The sequence below is a fragment of the Amblyraja radiata genome, chromosome 17 (assembly GCF_010909765.2).
Source record: "Amblyraja radiata isolate CabotCenter1 chromosome 17, sAmbRad1.1.pri, whole genome shotgun sequence".
Lineage (NCBI taxonomy): Eukaryota > Metazoa > Chordata > Chondrichthyes > Rajiformes > Rajidae > Amblyraja > Amblyraja radiata.
In genome coordinates, this window is record NC_045972.1 from 41,162,084 (window position 1) to 41,185,659 (window position 23,576).

The 23,576-nt window shown below is 44.8% G+C and overlaps 1 protein-coding gene across 2 annotated transcripts in view; it reads left to right on the plus strand.

Moving 5' to 3' along the window:
- Positions 1–23,576, plus strand: part of LOC116982825 (dipeptidase 2-like) — a 35,965-nt gene that overhangs the window by 8,905 nt on the left and 3,484 nt on the right. For both annotated transcript variants that reach the window (XM_033036308.1, XM_033036309.1), the window contains exons 4-10: positions 1,717–1,846; positions 1,949–2,087; positions 6,761–6,830; positions 16,975–17,151; positions 19,475–19,559; positions 21,442–21,517; positions 21,603–21,738. In XM_033036308.1, the coding sequence (XP_032892199.1) occupies positions 1,717–1,846; positions 1,949–2,087; positions 6,761–6,830; positions 16,975–17,151; positions 19,475–19,559; positions 21,442–21,517; positions 21,603–21,738 (813 nt within the window). The remainder of the gene's footprint in view (positions 1–1,716; positions 1,847–1,948; positions 2,088–6,760; positions 6,831–16,974; positions 17,152–19,474; positions 19,560–21,441; positions 21,518–21,602; positions 21,739–23,576) is intronic.

Here is a 23,576-nt window from a genome sequence, read left to right on the forward strand (position 1 = left end):
TTTTCAACTCACTTGGGGAAATCAGAGCTACTGTGATGGAGATTGGAAAGTAAGTGCCAAAAACCTGGAGGTTGATGAGGTTCTGGGGACTGCACTCTTTGTAAATAGCTGCCCACATCATTCTTTCCCAGCGTAAGTAGGATATTTGTGTCTGGTGAGCAGAAATGGAAATTCTCCAAAAACATAATGAAAGGATAATAAGTTCCTGTTATCCGAAAATACAGAAACAGACATAAATGTTTGCATAAGTATACTTTATCCCAGATGCTGTGTGTGAACTATCCAAATAGTTGAACTATCCAAACAATGGGCGGTCATGGTGGTGCAGCGATAGAGTTGCTGCCTTATAGGGAATGCAGCGCCAGAGACCCCGGTTCGACCCCAGGTGCTGTCTACGGGTGCTGTCTGTTCGGAGTTTGTACGTTCTCCCTGTGACTTGTGACCTGTGTGGGTTTTCTCCGAGATATTTGGTTTCCTCCCACACTCCAAAGACGTACAGGTTTGTAGGTTAATTGGGAAATGGACAGTTCAGATCTTTTGGTTTAGTTTAGTTTAGAGATACTGCGCGGAAACACAGAGTCCGCACCGACCTGTGATCCCCATACACTAGCACTATCCAACACACTGGGAACAATTTACAATTTTTACCAGAGCTAATTAACCTACAAACCTGTGCGTCTTTGGAGTGTGGGAGGAAACCAGAGCTCCCGGAGAAAACCCACACGGTCACGGGGCAAACATACAAACTCCGTACAGACAGCACCCGTAGTCAGGATCGAACCTGGGTCTCTGCCAATGTAAAGCAGCAACTCTACCGCTGTGCCACCATGCCGCCCATGTATCTTGTAGAGGAACGTTCTCGACCTGCAACATTGACTAACCGTTTCCGTCCATGGATGTTGCCAGACCCGCGGAGTTACTACGGCAATTTGTTTTGTGCTCCGTATTCCAGCATCTGTCGCACTTTGTGTCCACATATTTATTCAGCTCATATTTAAGGAAAATATTAACGCAAGCCTGAATCAATTTTGCAGGAAGCTTTCTTCTTTGCATTCGTCACTGAGTGTACAAAATCATAAGAGGAATAGATCGGGTAGACGCACAGAGTCTGTTGCCCAGAGTAGGGGAATTGAGAACCACAGGAAATACGTTTAAGGTGAGGAGGGAACGATTTACTAGGAATCCGAGGGGTAACTTTTTCACACAAAGAGTGGTGGGTGTATGGAACGAGCTGTCAGAGGAGGTAGTACTATCGCAAGCTTTAAGAAATGTTTCGACAGGTACATGGATAGGGCAGGTTTAGAGGAATGAGGGCCAAATGCAGGCAGGTAGGACTAGTGTACTGTAGATGGGACAATGTTGGTCATTAGGGTCAATTCAGACGGAAGGGCCTGTTTACACGCTGTATGGCTCCATGTCTCTAAGACGCAGTAGATTAAATCTTTCACTTTCCTGTTATTTAATGTTTGTTAACTCTATACATATAATCTATAAAAAATATATGATCTTTATTATGATATATATAATCTGATATATATAATCTGATATATATATATATATATATATATAGTATATATTAAATATGTATCTATAAAATTATAAATAATATAAACAATAGTACAAAAAATAACTAAATTAAAATGTAGTTATTTTATATTAGAGTATAAATTAGAGCATATCAAAATGACTACAATGTTGCACCATTTGCCTTTACAGATGTGGGCTGCGTATGTGTTATGTTCTGCCCAAAACAAGGATGCAGTTCGCTTAACTCTGGAACAAATAGATGTCATAAAGCGAATGTGCAAGAAATATTCAGAATTAAGATTGGCCAAATCTGCCAAAGGTACCCGTAACAATTCCGTCAATGTAGCCCACGTGGAAATGTAGCATTTCTGCCTGCATGCAGGAAAAATGTATGTCAATTGACTGATTTTATTTCATGCAGATCTGGCCACAGATAAAATAGCTTGTCTAATCAGTGTTGAAGGAGGACACTCAATTGACAGCAGCTTGGCGACCTTAAGAATGTTTTATGGACTCGGTGTTCGTTCTATGTCTTTGACCCACAATTGCCACACACCATGGTAAATATGTGCAATTTCTTTGACACTGTGGGTGGGAAGAGTGAATATTTCTCTGGGTTTAAATTGGAGAATGCTGGTGTGATGCTTTAGAACTTTACTACTCTTGGTATTCAGTGTTAGCAGTGGTGGACTGGCCAGGGTGTCAGGTTGCCCGGTGGCAAGTGGGCCCCTGATGAAGTGATAGCAAGTGATGGCAAGTGGGCCCCTGTTAAATGATAGCATTGTAGTTGTGGGTGGGCCCCTTTGTCTCCTGGCAACCAATATTTTTAGACCCAGTCCGCCACTGAGTGTTAGCATTGAGCACTCTCAGAAATACATGTGGTACGTTACTGATTTTAGTTTAGTTTAGTTTGGAGGTATAGCATGGAAACAGGCCCTTCGGCCCACCAAGTCCGCACCGACCAGCGATTCCCGCGCACTAACACTACCCTACACACACTAGGGACAATTTACATTTATACCAAGCCAATTAACGTCTAAACCTGTACGTCTTTATAGTATGGGTGGGCGTAAATGTAATGTAGATTTGACTAGAAAGTCAAATTGGGCTTCAGCAGACTAATTCAGCTGTGGTGAAAAATTAAGTTAAGTTGCATTGCACATTCTGCGTATGAATGGCACAAGGGCGGCATGGTGGCGCAGCGGTAGATTTGCTGCTTTACAGCACCTCAGACCCGGGTTTGGTCCTGACTACGGGTGCTGTCTGAACAGGGTTTGTACATACTCCCTGCGTGGGCTTTCTCCGGGTGCTCCGGTTTCCTCCCACACTCCAAAAACTTACAGGTTTGTAGGTGAATTGGCTTCTGGTAAAAAATTGTAAATTGTGCCTCATGTTTGTAGGATGGTGTTATTGCGCGGGGATTGGTGGTCGGCACGGGCTCGGTGGGCTGAGGAGCTTGTTTCCACACTGTATCTAATCTAAACTAATCTAAACATATCATTCAAAAAATAACAAAAGGCCCTTGGATTTGGTTGATACTTATACAATGATTGCCATGTAAATTTTTATTAACTTTGCTGATGTCAGCTTATCTTCTGGGTTGCTTATCTTATACATCAATGCTTCGTGACAATTTGTGCCACGTAATTCTTGTGAGGAGAGTAGGAAAAAAAATAAACAGCTGGAAGACGCACAATGAATAGACATTGAGGGAGCAAACACTCTGCAAACCTTTCATTCATGCCTGTTGATAATCACTGAAGTAACATAGGCTATAGAATTACATTTTAAACTGTTTTATACTAGAAAACGAAAACTACGATATGGGAGGAGCAGCCGGGAATAAATAGGTCACATGCAGACATTTAAGAAAATGATAAGGAACTGAAAGAAATGTCAGTTCAGTGTGTGCGTAATAAGAAGAACAAGATGGAAAGTATGTGACATAGTACATGCCAATCGCAACAATAACACTTCTCTAAAATGATGACAGGACACTCTCGGGTTGGTGAAATGGCAGAAAGCAAACAGCAGGAAGGAAATGTAGTTCAGATGCAGCTTTGATGAATTTGAGTCGTCAGATTATTATTCTGTCCAGTACCAGGAACCTCCTGAGCTCGTTCTTACATGCAACTGGTGCAAGTTTTCCCTGCACAGTGAAGTGCCTTGTATCATAAGTTCATATAGTTCTAGGAACAGAATTAGGCCGTTCGGCCCATCATTTACTCCACCATTCAATCGCGGCTGATCTATCTTTCCCTCTCAACCCCATTCTTCTGCCTTCTCCCCGTAACCATTGACACCCATTGAAAATACTTTATTTTTAGTTTAGTTTATTGCCAAGTGCACTGAGGTAGCGTGAAAAGTTTATTCTTGCCGTGCGCTGTCCAGTCAGCGGAATGACTATACATGATTCCAATCAAGCCGCCCACAGTGTACAGATCCATGTTAAAGGTAATAACGTTTAGTGCAAGATAAAGTCCAGTAAATTCCGATTAAAGGTAGTCTGAGGATCTCCAATGAGGTGGATGGTGGGTCATGACCGTTCTTACGTTGGTGATGGGATGGTTCAGTTGCCCAACTTCATGAACAGAAAATGTTGGAAACACTTAGCGGGCCAGGTAACAATTGTGGACGAGAATCAGAGTTGACGTTGTAGGTCCAAGGGATTTCTTCAGAGAAGTGTCTCAGACCCGAAACTTTCAGAAGGCTTTCGACAAGGTCCCACATAAGAGATTAGTATACAAACTTAAAGCGTACGGTATTGGGGGTTCAGTATTGATGTGGATAGAGAACTGGCTGGCAGACAGGAAGCAAAGAGTAGGAGTGAACGGGTCCTTTTCACAATGGCAGGCAGTGACTAGTGGGGTACCGCAAGGCTCAGTGCTGGGACCCCAGCTATTTACAATATATATTAATGATTTGGACGAGGGAATTGAATGCAACATCTCCAAGTTTGCGGATGACATGAAGCTGGGGGGCAGTGTTAGCTGTGAGGAGGATGCTAGGAGGCTGCAAGGTGACTTGGATAGGCTGGGTGAGTGGGCAAATGCATGGCAGATGCAGTATAATGTGGATAAATGTGAGGTTATCCACTTTGGTGGCAAAAACAGGAAAGTAGACTATTATCTGAATGGTGGCCGATTAGGAAAAGGGGTGATGCAACGAGACCTGGGTGTCATGGTACACTAGTCATTAAAAGTAGGCATGCAGGTGCAGCAGGCAGTGAAGAAAGCGAATGGTATGTTAGCATTCATAGCAAAAGGATTTGAGTATAGGAGCAGGGAGGTTCTACTGCAGTTGTACAGGGTCTTGGTGAGACCACACCTGGAGTATTGCGTACAGTTTTGGTCTCCTAATCTGAGGAAAGACATTCTTGCCATATAGGGAGTACAGAGAAGGTTCACCAGACTGATTCCTGGGATGTCAGGACTTTCATATGAAGAAAGACTGGATAGACTCGGCTTGTACTCACTAGAATTTAGAAGATTGAGGGGGGATCTTATAGAAACTTACAAAATTCTTAAGGGGTTGGACAGGCTAGATGCAGGAAGATTGTTCCCGATGTTGGGGAAGTCCAGAACAAGGGGTCACAGTTTAAGGATAAGGGGGAAATCTTTTAGGACCGAGATGAAGCAAACATCTTTCACACAGAGAGTGGTGAATCTCTGGAATTCTCTGCCGCAGAAGGTAGTTGAGGCCAGTTCATTGGCTATATTTAAGAGGGAGTTAGATGTGGCCCTTGTGGCTAAAGGGATCAGGAGGTATGGAGAGAAGGCAGGTACAGGATACTGAGTTGGATGATCAGCCATGATCATATCGAATGGCGGTGCAGGCTCGAAGGGCCGAATGGCCTACTCCTGCACCTATTTTCTATGTCTCTATGTTTCTATGAAACATTAACTCTACATCTGTTTCCAGAGATGCTGCCGGACCTGCAGTGTGTTCCCAGCATTTCCTGTTATTATTGCAGATTTCCAGCATCTGCTTTTCTACAATACAATACGATACAATAGAACTTTATTCATCCCAGGAGGGAAATTGATCTGCCAACAGTCATAAAACACAAGTTACATGCAACATGAAATTAGTGACAAGTGGAAAGGATTGGGGATGTGCAAAGATTGGGGGTGGAGGGGGGGGGGGGGGCGGGGGGGGGGGGGGGGGGGGGGGGGGGGGGGGGGGGGGGGGGGCACGGGGAGTCAGTCTACCCCACGACAGAAGGGGGAGGAGTTGTACAGTTTGATAGCCACAAGAAAAAAAGATCTCATGTAGTGGTCTGTGCTGCATCTTGGTGGAACCAGTCAGTTGCTGAAGGTGCTCCTCAGGTTGACCAGTGTGTCATGGAGGGGGTGAGCTGTATGTTTACTGGAGAACTGGTTCCCCTTCGCACTCTCCAACAATTTATTAGCACACACTCATGTGTTCTTGTGGTTTATAAAGTGGATATACAAGTTACAGTCCATTCTGTGCTTGGTGTCCTGACATCAGAGGAAGGATGGAATACATTGATGGATGTGAAACATATGGACTTTCTCCTATTGAGCTTAAGCTTCTTGTCAAAGTTGTTGGATGGTAAATACGGAGAATTTTAGATAAAAATAGGAGATGCTTTTCGCCTGGAGATATTTCTTAATGTACCCAGCCAAAAGCACAGAACAGGACAAATATACAGCTGATTGGTGTAAATAGTCTACGATATTTATGAGTTACATTTGGGCTGGAGGCACAAGTACAGAAGTCCAACACCAATAGAAACAAGTCGAGTCGAGAAGATTTGAGGACAAGTTGCAGTTATATAAGAAGTTGGTGAGGCCACATTTGGAGTATTGTGTTCAGTTCTGGACACCATGTTATCGGATAGATGTTGTCAGGCTGGAAAGGGTGCAAAGAAGATTTACGAGGATGTTGCCAGGACTGGGGGGCCTGAGCTATAGGGAGAGGTTCAGCAGGCGAGGACTCTACTCCTTGGAGCGCAGGGGGATGAGGGGTGATGGGCTGACTGGATTGCATGTAACAAAAGTTTTTCACTGTACCTCAGTACACATGACAATCAACAAAAGTAAACTAAATTAAAAACTTTATAACTCCAGAGGCTTCATGAGTTTAATACTGGATAGGCAGATCACCATTATTAGATGAAGTGATTTCAGACATGTGTAGATTTCTTTCAATATGTTTAGATGTTATCTCATGTTCTAATTTTAAAGCACAACCATATTTACTTTTTCAGGGCAAAAAGTGCAGTGGTTGGGCATGGTAACATTTATGACATAAGTACGAACTTAACACCATTTGGTCAGGTAAGATTTTATGTGTTCAAGAGATTTGTGTGTTTGAGCATTCTTGAGTACTGATGATCCTGCTGTTTTGTTTTAGTTTTTAGCTCAGAGATACAGCGCGGAAACAGGCCCTTCAGCCCAACTAGTCCGCGCCAACCAGTGATCCCTACACATTACAGCTTTCTACACACACATGGGACAATTTACATTTATTTTATATACCAAGCCAATTAACCTACATCCATGTACGTCTTTGGAGTGTGGGAGGACACCGGAGATCTCGGAGAAAACCCACGCAGGTCACGGGGAGAACAAACAGACTCCGTGCAGACAGCACCTGTGATGGGGATTGAACCAGGTCTGCGGTGCTGTAAGCACTGTAAGGCAGCAACTCTGCTGCTGCGCTAACATGTCGCCCTATTATAGGAACAGTCAACACTGAGCCACAATGTTTACTGCATTCTATAGTCAAGTGGCAGGGAACATCAGATAATTGTGGCACAGTGGCACAGCTGGCACAGCTGGCAGAGCTGGTGCCGCACAACGCTAGAGACACGGCCACCCTCACAATTACGCATTCCACTCACCACTCACTGGGCAAAATACTCCCTTCCATCCCTGGCAAAAAGATTCAAATTATCTACCATGAAGCCGGGGTAGATCCATATGTCTGACACAGTTTAGGTCCCATCTGAATATGACCAGAACACAAGGTTCTGGAGGAACTGAGTGGGCAAGGCAGCAACTGTGGAGGGAGTGGACAGGTGACGTTTTAGGTCGGGACCCTTCTTCAGACCAAGCACTTTGTGTTTTGCTCAAGATTCCAACATCTGTGGTTCTTTATGTCTCTGAATGTGATCTACGTCCTGTCATAACCAAATATACTGAAAAATAATTAACATGAAAATATGCCACTTCCATATAATTATAATGTAGCTGACCAGAACATTATATCCCTGCTGATTAGAGTCATAGTCATACAGCGTGAAAACAGGCCAATTGGCCCAACTTGCCCACACCAACCAACATGTCCCATCTACACTTGTCCTACCTACCTACGTTTGACCCATATCATTCTAAACCCATCCTATCCATATACCTGTCTAAATGTTTCTTAAACATTGTGATAGTACTTGCCTCAAATACCGCCTCAAATAAGTTGCCCGTCAGGTTCCTATTCAATCTTTCCCCCCCTCACATAGAAACATAGAAACATAGAAAATAGGTGCAGGAGTAGGCCATTCGGTCCTTCGAGCCTGCACCGCCATTCAATATGATCAAGGCTGATCATCCAACTCAGTATCCTGTGCCTGCCTTCTCTCCATATCCCCTGATCCCTTTAGCCACAAGGGCCACATCTAACTCCCTCTTAAATATAGCCAATGAACTGGCCTCAACTACCTTCTGTGGCAGAGAATTCCAGAGATTCACCACTCTCTGTGTGAAAAAAGTTTTCCTCATCTCGGTCCTAAAAGATTTCCCCTTTATCCTTAAACTGTGACCCCTTGTTCTGGACTTCCCCAACATCGGGAACACACTTCCTGCATCTAGCCTGTCCAACCCCTAAAGAATTTTGTACGTTTCTATAAGATCCCCCCTCAATCTTCTAAATTCTAGCGAGTACAAGCCGAGTCTATCCAGTCTTTCTTCATATGAAAGTCCTGACATCCCAGGAATCAGTCTGGTGAGCCTTCTCTGTACTCCCTCTACGGCAAGAATGTCTTTCCTCAGATTAGACTCTATTTTCCTCACCTTAAACCCTATGACCTCTGGTTTTCGATTCCCCTACTCTGGGTAAAAGACTATTTACATCTATTACTCTCATGATCTTCTACACCTCCACATTCCCCTGCATTGCAAGGAATAGAGTCCTGGCCTGTTCAACCTCTCCCTAGAGCTCAGGCCCTCAAGTCCTGGCAACATCCTCGTAAATCTTTTTCGCACCCATTCCAGCTTAAGAACATCTTTTCTGCAACAGGGTGACCTAAACTGAACACAATACTCTAAGTGTGTCCTCATCAATTGAAGTCAAAGTTTCAGTGTTTATGAATTAAGAATAATATCATTGCTTTCAAACACTAACCAAACTCAGACACAGAACTATTACTCAAGGGCAGTGTCTCTTTCCCAGAGTAGGTGAATTGAGAACCAGAGGACATAGGTTTAAGGTTAAGGAGAAAAGATTTAATAGGAATCTGAAGGGTAACATTTTCACACAAAGGGTGGTGGGTGTATGGAACAAGCTGCCAGAGGAGGTCGTTGAGGCTGGGACTATCCCAACGTTTAAGTAACATGGATGGGACAGGTTTGAAAAGATATGGACCAAACATGGGCAGGTGAGATAAGTGTAGCTGGGGCATGTTGGCCGGTGTGAGCAAGTCGGGCCGAAGGGCCTGTTTCCATGCTGTATCACTCTATGACTCTCTGACTCAATAATAGACCTAAGGTATATTTCTTGTTCCTAACTATGCTCATGGTTTTATTAATAACTGCAAATACCCAACAGCAACAGTAATGGAGTATTGAATGTCACCTCCCAAGTTTCATCTTTCAATGTGCATTGTTAGCTCACACGTTGTGTATTACCTGTCCAGTTAATAACATTGCCGTGAATGAATGATTGGATGCTGTTGATTACTCTTTATCAACTAAATCAGAGAGGCTACAGTTTAACTGTTTGTTCCAAAGCTTCAAAACCTTGTCGTGAGGATAATGAATTTCTCCCATTCAACTGGAACTGTTATTGGAATAGATTTCCATCAACCAAAGTTCCAACTTCCTTCTTTCGTTTATAATTTATTTTCCCCCTTTAAGATTGCGCTAAAGCGAGCAAGAGTTTGCAAGGAAGCTGTAAATAAATGCACAGGGAGTGTTCAATCCGATAAGCTTTCAGACTGATATTGTTACCAGAGAATATATCACACGTTTGAGTCCTCAAGAAACGCAGCATTAAACGTTGAGGATAATGACAAGACCAATTTCTGTTCCCTTGATCAACTCAGTGGGTCAGTCAGCAACTGTGTAGGGAATGAACAGATAAAGTTTCGGGTAGGGAAGCCTCGTTCATCTGAAAGATGGTCCCAACCTGAAGAGTCGTCCGTCCATTTCGTCCCCAGGTGTTGCCTGACCCACTGAGTTCCTCCAGCACTTTGTCTTTTGCTCAAGATTCCACCATCAGCAGGTTTGTGTTTCTCTGGTTATTTGGTCTCTGTCAACATGGGAAGCCCACAGAGTCACGTCATAAGTGATTGGAGTAGAATTAGTCCATTCGGCCATTCAATCATGGCTGATCTATCTCTCCCTCCTGACCCCATCTCCCCATAACCTCTGATGCCTGTATCTACAGTATCTCTGCCTTAAAAATATCCATTGACTTGGCCTCTACAGCCTTCTGTGGCAAAGAATTCCACAGATTCACCACCATCCGACTAAAGAAATTTCTGCTCAGCTCCTTCCTTAAAGAACGTCCTTTAATTCTGAGTCAGTGCCTGTCACAAAATATATTGTAGGCTTGGTACGCAAATTTCTCGTTTTTGAATCCTTCTGTTTGTTCCTCTTTGTTTTTGAAACTCGGAATGGCCCATACTTCCTCCCCCTGATCTGAGAGAACGTTTGTAATTCGGGACTTAGATTCTTAGATCACTGGGATCTGTTTTGGGGTAAGGGGGAACTGTACAAAAGGGACGGATTGCATCTTAACAGGTGTGGGACCAGCATTCTGGCAGGCAGGTTTGCCACTGCTACACGGGTGGTTTTAAACTGAATAAGGGGGGTGGGGTGTCGAATAGGATAGTGGAGAATGGAGTTAAAGTGAAAGGGTTTCTTAAATGTGTGAGCGTAGAGACAGAGGGGTGTAAAATGAGGGTAGAAGCAATAGGTAGCAAGGTGAAAAGTAAAAGTGGCAGGTCGGCAAATCCAGGGCAAAAATCAAAAAGGGCCACTTTTCAGCATATTAGTATAAGGGGTAAGAGTGTTGTAAAAACAAGCCTGAAGGCTTTGTGTCTCAATGCAAGGAGTATTCGTAATAAGGTGGATGAGTTGAATGTGCAGATAGCTATTAATGATTATGATATAGTTGGGATCACAGAGACATGGCTCCAGGGTGACCAAGGCTGGGAGCTGAACATCCAGAGATATTCAATATTCAGGAGGGATAGACAGAAAGGGAAAGGAGGTGGGGTAGCGTTGCTGGTTAGAGAGCAGATTAACGCAATAGAAAGGAAGGACATTAGCTTTGAGGATGTGGAATCGATATGGGTAGAGCTGCGAAACACTAAGGGGCAGAAAACGCTAGTGGGAGTTGTGTACAGGCCACCTAACAGTAGTAGTGGAGTTGGGGATGGCATCAAACAGGAAATTAGAAATGCGTGCAACAAAGGTAAAACAGTTATAATGGGTGACTTCAATCTACATATAGATTGGGTGAATCAAATTGGCAAGGGTGCTGAGGAAGAGGATTTCTTGGAATGTATGCGGGATAGTTTTCTAAACCAACATGTAGAGGAACCAACGAGAGAGCAGGCTATTCTAGACTGGGTATTGAGTAATGAGGAAGGGTTAGTTAGCAGTCTTGTTGTGCGTGGCCCCTTGGGCAAGAGTGACCATAATATGGTTGAGTTCTTCATTAGGATGGAGAGTGACATCGTTAATTCAGAAACAAGGGTCCTGAACTTAAAGAAAGGTAACTTTGAGTGTATGAGACGTGAATTGGCCAAGATAGACTGGCGGTTGATTCTTAATGGGTTGACGGTGGATAAGCAATGGAAGGCATTTAAAGACTGCATGGATGAACTACAACAATTGTTCATCCCAGTTTGGCAAAAAATAAATCGGGGAAGGTAGTGCATCCATGGATAACAAGGGAAATCAGGGATAGTATCAAAACAAAAGATGAAGCGTACAAATTAGCCAGAAAAAGCAGCCTACCAGAGGACTGGGAGAAATTCAGAGACCAGCAGAGGAGGACAAAGGGCTTAATTAGGAAAGGGAAAATAGATTATGAAAGAAAACTGGCAGGGAACATAAAAACTGACTGTAAAAGCTTTTATAGATATGTGAAGAGAAAAAGATTAGTTAAAACAAATGTAGGTCCATTGCAGTCAGAAACAGGTGAATTGATCATGGGGAACAAGGACATGGCAGACCAATTGAATAACTACTTTGGTTCTGTCTTCACTAAGGAAGACATAAATAATCTGCCGGAAATAGCAGGGGACCGGGGTGAGGAATGAGATGGAGGAACTGAGTGAAATCCAGGTTAGCCGGAAGTGGTGTTAGGTAAATTGAATGGATTAAAGGCCAATAAATCCCCAGGGCCAGATAGGCTGCATCCCAGAGTACTTAAGGAAGTAGCCCCAGAAATAGTGGATGCATTAGTGATAATTTTTCAAAACTCTTTAGATTCTGGAGTAGTTCCTGAGGATTGGAGGGTAGCTAATGTAACACCACTTTTTAAAAAGGGAGGGAGAGAGAAAACGGGGAATTACAGACCAGTAAGTCTAATGTCGGTAGTGGGGAAACTGCTAGAATCAGTTATTAAAGATGGGATAGCAGCACATTTGGAAAGTGGTGAAATTATTGGACAAAGTCAGCATGGATTTATGAAGGGTAAATCATGTCTGACGAATCTTATAGAATTTTTCGAGGATGTAACTAGTAGAGTGGATAAGGGAGAACCAGTGGATGTGTTATATCTGGACTTTCAGAAGGCTTTCGACAAGGTCCCACATAAAAGATTAGTATACAAACTTAAAGCACACGGTATTGGGGGTTCAGTATTGATGTGGATAGAGAACTGGTTGGCAGACAGGAAGCAAAGAGTAGGAGTAAACGGGTCCTTTTCACAATGGCAGGCAGTGACTAGTGGGGTACCGCAAGGCTCAGTTCTGGGACCCCAGCTATTTACGATATATATTAATGATTTGGACGAGGGAATTGAATGCAACATCTCCAAGTTTGCGGATGACACGAAGCTGGGGGGCAGTGTTAGCTGTGAGGAGGATGCTAGGAGGCTGCAAGGTGACTTGGATAGGCTGGGTGAGTGGGCAAATGCATGGCAGATGCAGTATAATGTGGATAAATGTGAGGTTATCCACTTTGGTGGCAAAAACAGGATAGTAGATATTATCTGAATGGTGGTCGATTAGGAAAGGGGGAGATGCAACGAGACCTGGGTGTCATGGTACACCAGTCATTAAACGTAGGCATGCAGGTGCAGCAGGCAGTGAAGAAGGCGAATGGTATGTTAGCATTCATAGCAAGAGGATTTGAGTATAGGAGCAGGGAGGTTCTACTGCAGTTGTACAGGGTCTTGGTGAGACCACACCTGGAGTATTGCGTACAGTTTTGGCCTCCTAATCTGAGGAAAGACATTCTTGCCATAGAGGGAGTACAGAGAAGGTTCACCAGACTGATTCCTGGGATGTCAGGACTTTCATATGAAGAAAGACTGGATAGACTCGGTTTGTACTCGCTAGAATTTAGAAGATTGAGGGGGGATCTTATAGAAACGTACAATATTCTTAAGAGGTTGGACAGGCTAGATGCAGGAAGATTGTTCCAGATGTTGGGGAAGTCCAGAACAAGGGGTCACAGTTTAAGGATAAGGGGGAAATCTTTTAGGACCGAGATGAGGAAAACTTTTTTCACGCAGAGAGTGGTGAATCTCTGGAATTCTCTGCTGCAGAAGGTAGTTGAGGCCAGTTCATTGGCTATATTTACGAGGGAGTTAGATGTGGCCCTTGTGGCTAAAGGGATCAGGGGGTATGGAGAGAAGGCAGGTACAGGATACTGAGTTGAATGATCAGCCATGATCATATTGAATGGCGGTGCAGGCTCGAAGGGCCGAATGGCCTACTCCTGCACCTATTTTCTATGTTTCTATGTTTCTATATGTAATACGTTGTTGCAGTTATTGATGCATTTCTCACAAAGCTGACATTCAAAGCTGAAATAGTCTAAGAAACATTGGTGTAAAATCCATTTTTTTTACCTGTCTGTACAAAATGGGCAACTGAATCAGTGCTGGAGTAACTCTGTGGGTCAGGCAGCATCTCTGGAGAAAAGGAACAGGTGATGTTTCGGATCGAGACCCTTCTTCAGGCATTTATGTTGTAATCAGTTTCCGGACATGCTAATAAATCCTATTCCATACATAGATACATAGACAATAGGTGCAAGAGTAGGCTATTCGGCCCTTCGAGCCAGCACCGCCATTCAACGTGATCATGGCTGATCATTGACAATCAGTACCCCGTTCCTGCCTTCTCCCCATACACCTTGATTCCGCTAGCCCTGAGCTCTATCTAACTCTCTTTTGAATGCATCAAGTGAATCGACCTCCACTACCTTCTGAGGCAGAGAATTCCACAAACTCTCAACTCTCTGTGTGACAAAGATCCCGAAGAATCCTCTCCAATAGCTTCCCTACCACTTTAATTAGGCTCACCGGCCTACAGTTTCCTGAGTCACTTCTCTTTATCTTCTTAAATAAAAGAACACATTAGCTACTATCCAGTCCTCCTGGACCTTGCCTGAGGCTGGAGAAGATACAAAGATCTTAATCAAGGTCCCTGCAATCTCCTTTAGCTTAGTTTAGTTCATTTAGTTTAGTTTAGTTCAGAGATACAGCGCAGAAATAGGCCCTTCAACCCACCAAGCCAATCAGCGATCCCTGCACACTAGCACTATCCTACACACACTAGAGGCAATTTACACATACAACAAGCCAATTAACCTACAAACCTGACGGTCTTCGGAGTGTGGGAAGGAACTGGAGATCCGGGAGAAAACTTACGCAGGTCACGGGGAGAACGTACAAACTCTGTACAGACAGCACCCGTAGTCGGGATCGAAACCCGGGTCTCCGACGCTGTAAGGCAGCAACTCTACTGCTGCGCCACCGTGCCATCCACTGTGCCATTCCCTCTCGTTTCCCTCAATAACCTGGGATAGATCCGATCAGGCCCTGGGATCGTACCTTCCATTCCAAGGCCTGACTCTACCTTGGGTGACAAATGACCTGTTTCCATCTTCTGTTAGTGTGCTGCTGCTGGCTAACGTTTAAAACATATCAATTTCGCACCCATCGAGCCATAGAACAGAACAGCACCTTAATGCTCTTCAAGAGCCTCAACACCTCCTCCTTCACAACCTCAAACTGTTGACCTGAAAAACAACCGACTTTGTACACCACGATTGTAATTGATTCTCATAAATGTATCAAACTGAAAGATATTGAAACATAATCTCATTAAAATGGTTATGTTATTTTGGTTATGAAGGGACATGTAGGCTCTGAAGAAGGGTCTCAACCCGAAAACGTCACCTATTTCTTTTCTCAAGAGATGCTGCCTGACCCGCTGAGTTAATATAGCTTTTGGTGTCTATCTTCAGTGTAAACCAGTATCTGCAGTTCAATTCCTACACACGTGATATTTTTGCGTCTCCCTTAAGCTTGAAATATGTGGCTTCGGTATCTCGAGGCCTCAGGAAGTCGGGTGACGTTGCAGTGTGGGGCCGCAGTGGTCTGTTTGAACTATTACCCAATAACGTCACAAATGAGGAAACCCGCACCACAGGCACAGCTGTGCTTCAGGAGAGGAGCTTTCTTCACGTTAGGAACAATTGCTGTGGCTTTGTTGCTAACTACAATTCTGCTTTAACTCAGTGGGACTGGCAGCATCTCTGGACGGAAGAAATGGCCGACATTTTCCTTGATTTTCATCCCCTTTGTCTCGTTTTCACACCTTACACACCCTGATCTCTGCATCCCGCTCTCCCCTGAACCAGCCTGAAGAAGGATCTCGACCCAAAACATCACCCATTCCTTCTGTCCAGTGATGCTTCCTGCCCCACTTAGTTACTCCAGCAATTTGTGTCTATCTCCAGTGTAAAACAACACCTGCAGTTCCTTCCTATATAATTCTGCATTACTGGCCATGTTGCCTATTAAAATTCCTCAAAAAAAAATCAATATGGTAATTGTCATATGCTGAGAGAATGGAGCAGCTGAACTTGTACACTCTGGAGTTTAGAAGGATGAAAGGAAATCTCATTGAAACATATAAGATTGTTAAGGGTTTGGACACACTAGAGGCAGGAAACATGTTCCCGATGTTGGGGGAGTCCAGAACCAGGGGTCACAGTTTAAGAATAAGGGGTAAGCCATTTAGAACGGAGACGAGGAAACACTTTTTCTCACAGAGAGTTGTGAGTCTGTGGAATTCTCTGCCTCAGAGGGTTGTGGAGGCAGGTTAACCATATAACAATTACAGCACGGAAACAGGCCATCTCGACCCTTCTAGTCCGTGCCGGACACATAATCTCCCCTAGTCCCATATACCTGCGCTCAGACCATAACCCTCCATTCCTTTCCCATCCATATAACTATCCAATTTGGGATCAGGGGGTATGGAGAGGGGCTAATGGGATCAGGGGGTATGGAGAGAAGGCAGGTACGGGATACTGAGTTGGATGATCAGGTTCTCTGGATGCTTTCAAGAGAGAGCGAGATAGGGCTCTTAAAGATAGCGGAGTCAGGGGATATGGGGAGAAGGCAGGAACGGGGTACTGATTGGGGATGATCAGCCATGATCACATTGAATGGCGGTGCTGGCTCGAAGGGCCGAATGGCCTACTCCTGCACCTATTGTCTATTGTCTAATTGTAAAATCGGCGATGGGGAAAATGGTTCAGGATCGTTTTTCCGCATTTTCCATTCCCACACCCGACTCTACCCATATGGTGGAGTGGCACGGTGGCGCAGCGGTAGAGTTACTGCCTTGCAGCGCCCGAGACCCGGTTTCAATCCTGACTACGGGTGGTCGTCTGTACGGAGTTTGTAAATTCGCCCCGTGACCTGCGTGGGTTTTCTCCGGGTGCTCCGATTTCCTCCCACACTCCAAAGACGTACAGGTTTGTACATTAATTGGCTTGGTGTAAATGGACAATTGTCCCTCGTGTGTGTAGGGTAGTGTTAATGTGCGGGGATCGCTGGTCGGCGTGGACTCGGTGGGCTGAAGGGCCCCACTTGCGCGCTGTATCTCTGAAGTAAACTAAAGACAAATCACCTCATTTCTTCCACTGCTGGCGTGTGTTGCAGACTGGCTCGGGTCCAGTCAGAGCATGTGTAACTACATTGTGGAATTTGTCGTTGAATTTCCAGGAGGTGGTTCTGGAGATGAATCGACTGGGGATGATCGTAGATCTGTCGCACACCGCCATAGACACAGCAGAAACTGTGCTTCGCATCTCCAAGGCTCCAGTTATATTCAGTCATTCCTCAGCTTACGCCATCTGCAATCATCCCAGGAATGTTCCAGATAATATTCTCCGTTTGATTGTAAGTGATTTTGACTCAATTCCGTCGAGAACTTCTCTTTGACACTTTCTTATGCAGCGTATAAAGTTACACATTTGTGATTGACAGTGCAGCTTTTTGGTAGCATGATGCAGATACAATGGTGAAATTACCAGGGGCAAGGCTTGGCATGATTGGATACGATAGACCTTGATTTATCCCAGGAGGGAGATTGTTCTGCCAACAGTCATAAAACACAACAGGATCCATGAAACATGAAATTAAAGTGACGAGCAGGAAGTCCAGGATTGGGGATGTGTCAAGATTGGGGAGGGGAGGTTGAGAGGGAAAGATAGACCAGCCATGGTTAAATGGCGGAGTAGACTTGATGGGCCGAATGGCCTAATTCTGATCCTAGAACTTATGAACGTACCTAGTTTGCCTTTTTCGAGATTCAAGAGAGTTTATTGTCATGTGTCCCAGATAGGTACTCTCTGCCACAGAAGGTAGTTGAGGCCAGTTCATTGGCTATATTTAAGAGGGAGTTAGATGTGGACCCTTGTGGCTAAAGGGATCAGGGGGTACGGAGAGAAGGCAGGTACGGGATACTGAGTTGGATGATCAGCCATGATCATATTGAATGGCGGTGCAGGCTCGAAGGGCCGAATGGCCTACTCCTGCACCTATTTTCTATGTTTCTATGTTTCTATAGGACAATGAAATTCTTGCTTTGCTTCAGCACAACAGAATATAGTAGGCATAAATAAATACAGAACAGATCAGTGTGACCATATACCATTGAATATATATACACACACATAAATAAGCAGATAAAGTGCAATGGGCTATTAATGTTCAGAGTTTTGTTTGAGTTGAGTTTAATAGCCTGATGGCTGTGGGGAAGCAGCTATTCCTGAGCCAGATTTCAGGCTCCTGTACCTTCTACCTGAAGGCAGCGGGGAGATGAGTGTGTGGCCAGGATGGTGTGGATCCATGATGATGCTGGCAAACATTTTGAGGCAGCGACTGCGATAGATCCCCTCGATTGTAGGGAGGTCAGAGCCGATGATGGACTTGATATTACGAGGTAGAATCTTGTGAGGTTATGACGTTTTCCTTGGTGTATTGCACCATACAGAACAGTGTTCCTCATTTCTCCCTTCTCTGCGGCATGTGTGGTGGGGGTTGGAGTGTCTGGTTAACATGCAGCAAATGTTTTTAAAGGCTGACACCCTGCCGAGACTAATGCACTGTAAATTGTTGACAGCTGTGTTTATATGTACAGATTCCTGGTTATGTCAGGACTAACACGCCTGTCATTTTGGTTCTGGGTATGATTTATCCCATAGAGCCATAGAGTCTTACAGTGTGTAAACAGGCCCTTCGGCCCAACTTGCCCACACCGGCCAACATGTCTTATTCAATCTTTCCCCCCTCACCTTAAACCTATGTCTTCTAGTTTTTGATTCCCCTACTCTGCATCTACCCGATCTATTCCTCTCATGATTTTATACACTTCTCAAAGATCAAGGAATAGAGTCCTAGCCTGCTCAACCTCTCCCAATAGCTCAGGCCCTCATGTCTTGGCAACATCCTCATGAATCTTCCAGCGTGATGGTTTTTGCCGAGGTGTTGAGGTGAGCTGTTAATACTGAATGCACCCATGTTTTAATGCCGCAGAATTGAATGCAATCTAATTTCTACACCTGAGCAAACAGTGTCGTTCCGATCAGCGATCATTTCACTGAACATCATCCGCTTAGTCCGCCTAAACCTACCTGATCTCCCGGTTGCTAAATACTTTAACTCCCCCTTCCGTTCCCACACTGACCTTTCTGTCCTGGGCCTCCTCCATTGTCAGAGTGCGGCCCAGCGCACATTGGAGGAACAGCACCTCATATTTCGCTTGTGCAGCTTATACCCCAGCGGTAGGAACATTGACTTCTCTAACTGCCAATAGTCTTTGCTTTCTCTCCCTCTCTCTCCAGCCCCTCCCAATTCCCAGTTCTCTAACCAGTCTGACTGTCCCCCTGGAAGCATTTTATCTCTGTTTGCTTTGTTAGACAGAGACAATAGGTGCAGGAGTAGGCCATTCGGCCCTTCGAGCCTGCACTGCCATTCAATATGATCATGGCATTATGTACAAATATTATGTTGTAACTTTCTCCTAGCTAATAATGATTCATTCCACATTTTCCTTCTCTTCGGACACCACTTTCCTTATCGCTGTGTCTCCCTCTCCCCTGGCTCTCAGTCCAAAGAAGAGTCTCGACGCGAAACGTCACCTATTCCTTCTCTCCAGGTGTAAACCAGCATCTGCAGTTCCTTCCTACACATTTTGAACTGATCAACATTTGTTTTACAGAAAGAGAAAGCAGGCCTGGTGATGGTAAACTTTTATTCCAATTATATATCCTGTCAGGGGACAGCGGACATTTCCAAAGTCGCAGGTAGGGGATTCACGCTGATATATTTGGAGAAGGAAATTGTCTTGTGCTCTGCAGCATTTTTGCCCTTTCATTGTGTCTTACCGAAGAATTGATTCCCCTTAGAAGGGACACATTTTTATCTCCTCCTGAATTTCAACCAAGTTAACTACTGTACCTTTTGATGAAAGGCAGACAGAAATGCTGGGGAAACTCAGCGGGTCAGGCAGATCTATGGAGCGAAGGAATAGGTGACGTTTCGGGTCGAGACCCTTCTTCAGGCACGATTAGCCATGATGTAGTGTGGGCAGATGTAGTTTAGTTTAGTTTAGAGATACAGCGTGGAACAGGCCCTTCGGCCCACCAAGTCCGCGTCGACCAGCGATCCCCGCATTTTAACACTATCCTACGCACACTAGGGACAATTTTTACATTTACCAAGCCAATTTGCTGCCATACCCGTACATCTTTGGAGTGTGGGGGGAAAAACGAAGACCTTAGTGAAACCCCAGGCGGTCACGGGGAGAACGTGCAAACTCCGTACAGACAGCACCCATCGGGATCGAATCCAGGTCTCCGGCGCTGTAAGCTCTGTAAGGCAGCAACTCTACCGCTGCGCCACCGTGCTGCCCAGTTTAACTATTAATTAGTTCAGTTTAGTTTATTATCATCTGTGCAGTGAAAAGCGTTTTTGTTGCATGCTGTCCAGCCAACGGAGAGACTAGACATGATCACAATCAAGTCGTCCACAGTGTACAGATATAGGATAAAGGGAATTACCTTTAGTGCAAGATAAAGTCCAGTAAAGTCTGATTAAAGTTAGTCAATAAGGCGGACAGTAGGTCAGGAATGTTCTCTAGTTGATTCATGCAACCGAACCACCCTATCAGCTACAGTTAGCTTCTGGTAATAGCTTGCAACCATACTTTTGTCAACATCGATGTCAGTTTCTACATGGTGTAAATCCATAGAAGCTAATGAAACATCTGAAGCACATACATTCAGTAGACTTCATTTTATAGTAAATATTATTTTTGACGATATTGAACAAATTCCTTACATTTTGAGAGGCAGGAGACTGCAGATACTGGAATCTGGAGCATTGAGAAAAACTGCTGGGGGAACTCAGTGGGGCAGGCTCTCCTTCTTCTTCTTGCGTATGGCGTGCACAGCCTAAAGTTGTAGGACAACTTGTTCTATTTGATCTTATTTGATTGTTCACGCCGGGTTGATTGCATTCGTCGAAACAGGGCGGACCACGTGAAGGTTGCAATCTTCCACCCCAATGGGGCAGGCAGTATCTGTGGAGACATTGAGATGGTCAACATTTTGTGTTGAGATCAGAAACATTGACAGTTCTCCCCCCCCCTCCCTCCACCACCCCACAGTGCTGCTCAACCCATTGATTTCATACTCCAGTTTGTTTCACAGAGTCATAGAGTCAGACAACGTGGAAACAAGCCTTTTAGCCCAACTTGCCCACACCGACCAACATGTCTCAACTACTCTAGTCCCACCTGTCTACGTTTGGCCCATATCCCTCTAAACATGTTCTATCCATGTACCTGTGCAGTTGTTTCTTAAACGTTGCGATAGTACCTACCTCAACTACTTCCTCCGGCAGCTCGTTCCATACCCCTACCACCTTTTGTATGAAGGGGTTACCCCTCTGTTTCCTATTCAATATTTCCCCCCTCACCTTAAACCTATTTCCTCTGGTTCTCAATTTCCCTTCTCTGGGCAAGAGACTCTGTGCGTCTACCCGATCTATTCCTATTAAATCTTTCCGTCTGTCACCTTAATCCTATGCCCTACGTCCTTAACGTTTGAAATTTGTTGGCATGATATTAGAGAGTTCTGAACTTCTTATCAACGTCTATTTTACAACTTGCTGCTGCGGTTACAGATCATTTTGACCACATCAAGAAGATCGCTGGATCCGAGTCGATTGGAATAGGAGGGGACTATGATGGCGTCCCTAGGTTTGTATGCAACGTGACTCCCAACGGTTAATTATTTTGTTACTGTGTGTTGCCAAATATTTCCTGACATTGTGGTGGGTTGCAGCTTTCCCCAGGGTCTTGAAGACGTGTCAAAATATCCTGCACTCATTGCGGAATTGCTGAAGCGGAAATGGCAGGACGAAGAAATAAAAGCTGTATTGCGAAACAACTTTCTCCGAGTCTTTCAGAGAGTTGAAGAGGTAAGAAGGCTGACTTGAAGAGGCATGAGTTTGCCGGCACTGGGCCTGCACTCGCTGGAGTTTAGATATAGATGAGGGTGGACCTCATGGCGACTTACCGAATAGTGAATGGCCTGGATAGAGTGGACGTGGAGAAGATGTTTCCACTAGTGGGATTCTAGGACCAGAGGCCATAGCCTCAGGAAAAAAGGACGGACCTTTAGAAAGGCGATGAAGAGGAATTTCTTTAGTCAGCGGGTGGTGAATCTGTGGAATTTGTTGCCACAGACGGCTGTGGAGGCCAAGTCATTGTGTATTTTTAAGGTGGAGATTGACAGGATTTTGATCAGTAATCAGATGTCAAGAGTTATGGGGAGGAGGCTGGAGAATGGGGTTGAGAGGGAAAGATAGATCAGCCATGATTAAATGGCGGAGTAGACATGATGGGCCAAATGGCCTACTTCTGCTCCTATGACTTATGAAATGATGAACTTATGATCTATGAAAGATAGACACAAAATGCTGGAGTGACTCAGCGGGACAGGCAGCATCTCTGGGTAGAATGAGTGGGTGACATTTCGGGTCGAGACGCTGAGTTACTCCAGCATTTTGTGTCTATCTTGCGTTTAAACCAGCATCTGCAGTTCCTTCCTACACAAACTATGAAAGAAAGGTGGCTTTGCTTTGAAAGTGTGCTTACTCCGTGTGGAATAATGACACTGGTGCAGTGCCGATGAGGCAACCCCTCTCTGGAGCTGTTAGTGTTAAAGGATAGACGTGAACATTCTCTTCCCCCACATCCCATGGGTAGTTTCTAACGAAGATGGGGTAAGGTTGGATCGAGGTAGACCAGCGGCATGTGTACGTAGAGGAATGATTGGGAGTGGAAGACTTGCGACAGAATCAGCTTGGTAAGTCCGTTACTCTTTGATTGGGGAGAGGAGGTGGAAGGTTTGGGGTCACATTCATTGGCAGATTGGGTTTAGGAGGCTGGGTATTAGGGATTCGGTTTTGGTTTTAGATGAAGGTAGGGTTGGTTTTTGGTAGGTTAGGTTTGGCGTGTAGATATGAGGGGTTGGATTCAGGAAGACTGGGAGACAATGTTTTAGGATTCGGGTTAGGAAGTGGGGTATGATAGGTCGGGTTTTGTGTTTGGGAGAGTTTGGGTTGGTTTTGGGTGCGTTATGGTTGAGGTTTAGATATGAGAGGTTGGATGTCGGAAGGGTGAGGAGACACTTTATTAGGGGTCAGGTTTAAGGAGTGGCGTGTCAAGGGATGGGTCTTGGATTTGAGCGGAAGAGTTAGGGTTGGTTTCAAGTAGACAGTGTCGTGATTGTTATATTTAGGCAGGGAGGATGTAGGTTTGGGCTTGGGGGGTCAGGTGGGGGAAGGGTTGTGTTGGGTTGGGGAGCCTGGGTTAGAGTCAGTCGGGCATGGGGCAATAGAAGGGTGAGGTTTGGCGAGAGGGGAGAATTTGGGCAGGTAGCACATGGGGTGGGTTGGTTGGGGGGGGGGGGGTCAGGTTGGTCTATTTTCTAGGATCTAGTGTCTAGTCATCGTTGCTGCCATATGATATTACAGTCAGCAGGCATCTAACTGGTATTTTAGTGTAAAAACACGGAAGAGCAGATGCCCGTTAGTTCACAAAAAGACACAAAGTGCTGGAATAACTCAACAGGCCCGGAAAACCTTCTCTGGAGGACGAATAGATTATATTTTGGATAAAGACACTTCCTCAGGGTGGGAGAAGGTTCTCGGCCGAGAAGGTCACCCATCCATGTTTTTCCAGAGATGCTGCCCGACCTACGGAGTTATTACAGCACCTTGTGTCGTAGCTGGTATTTGATAAGTCTTCTTGA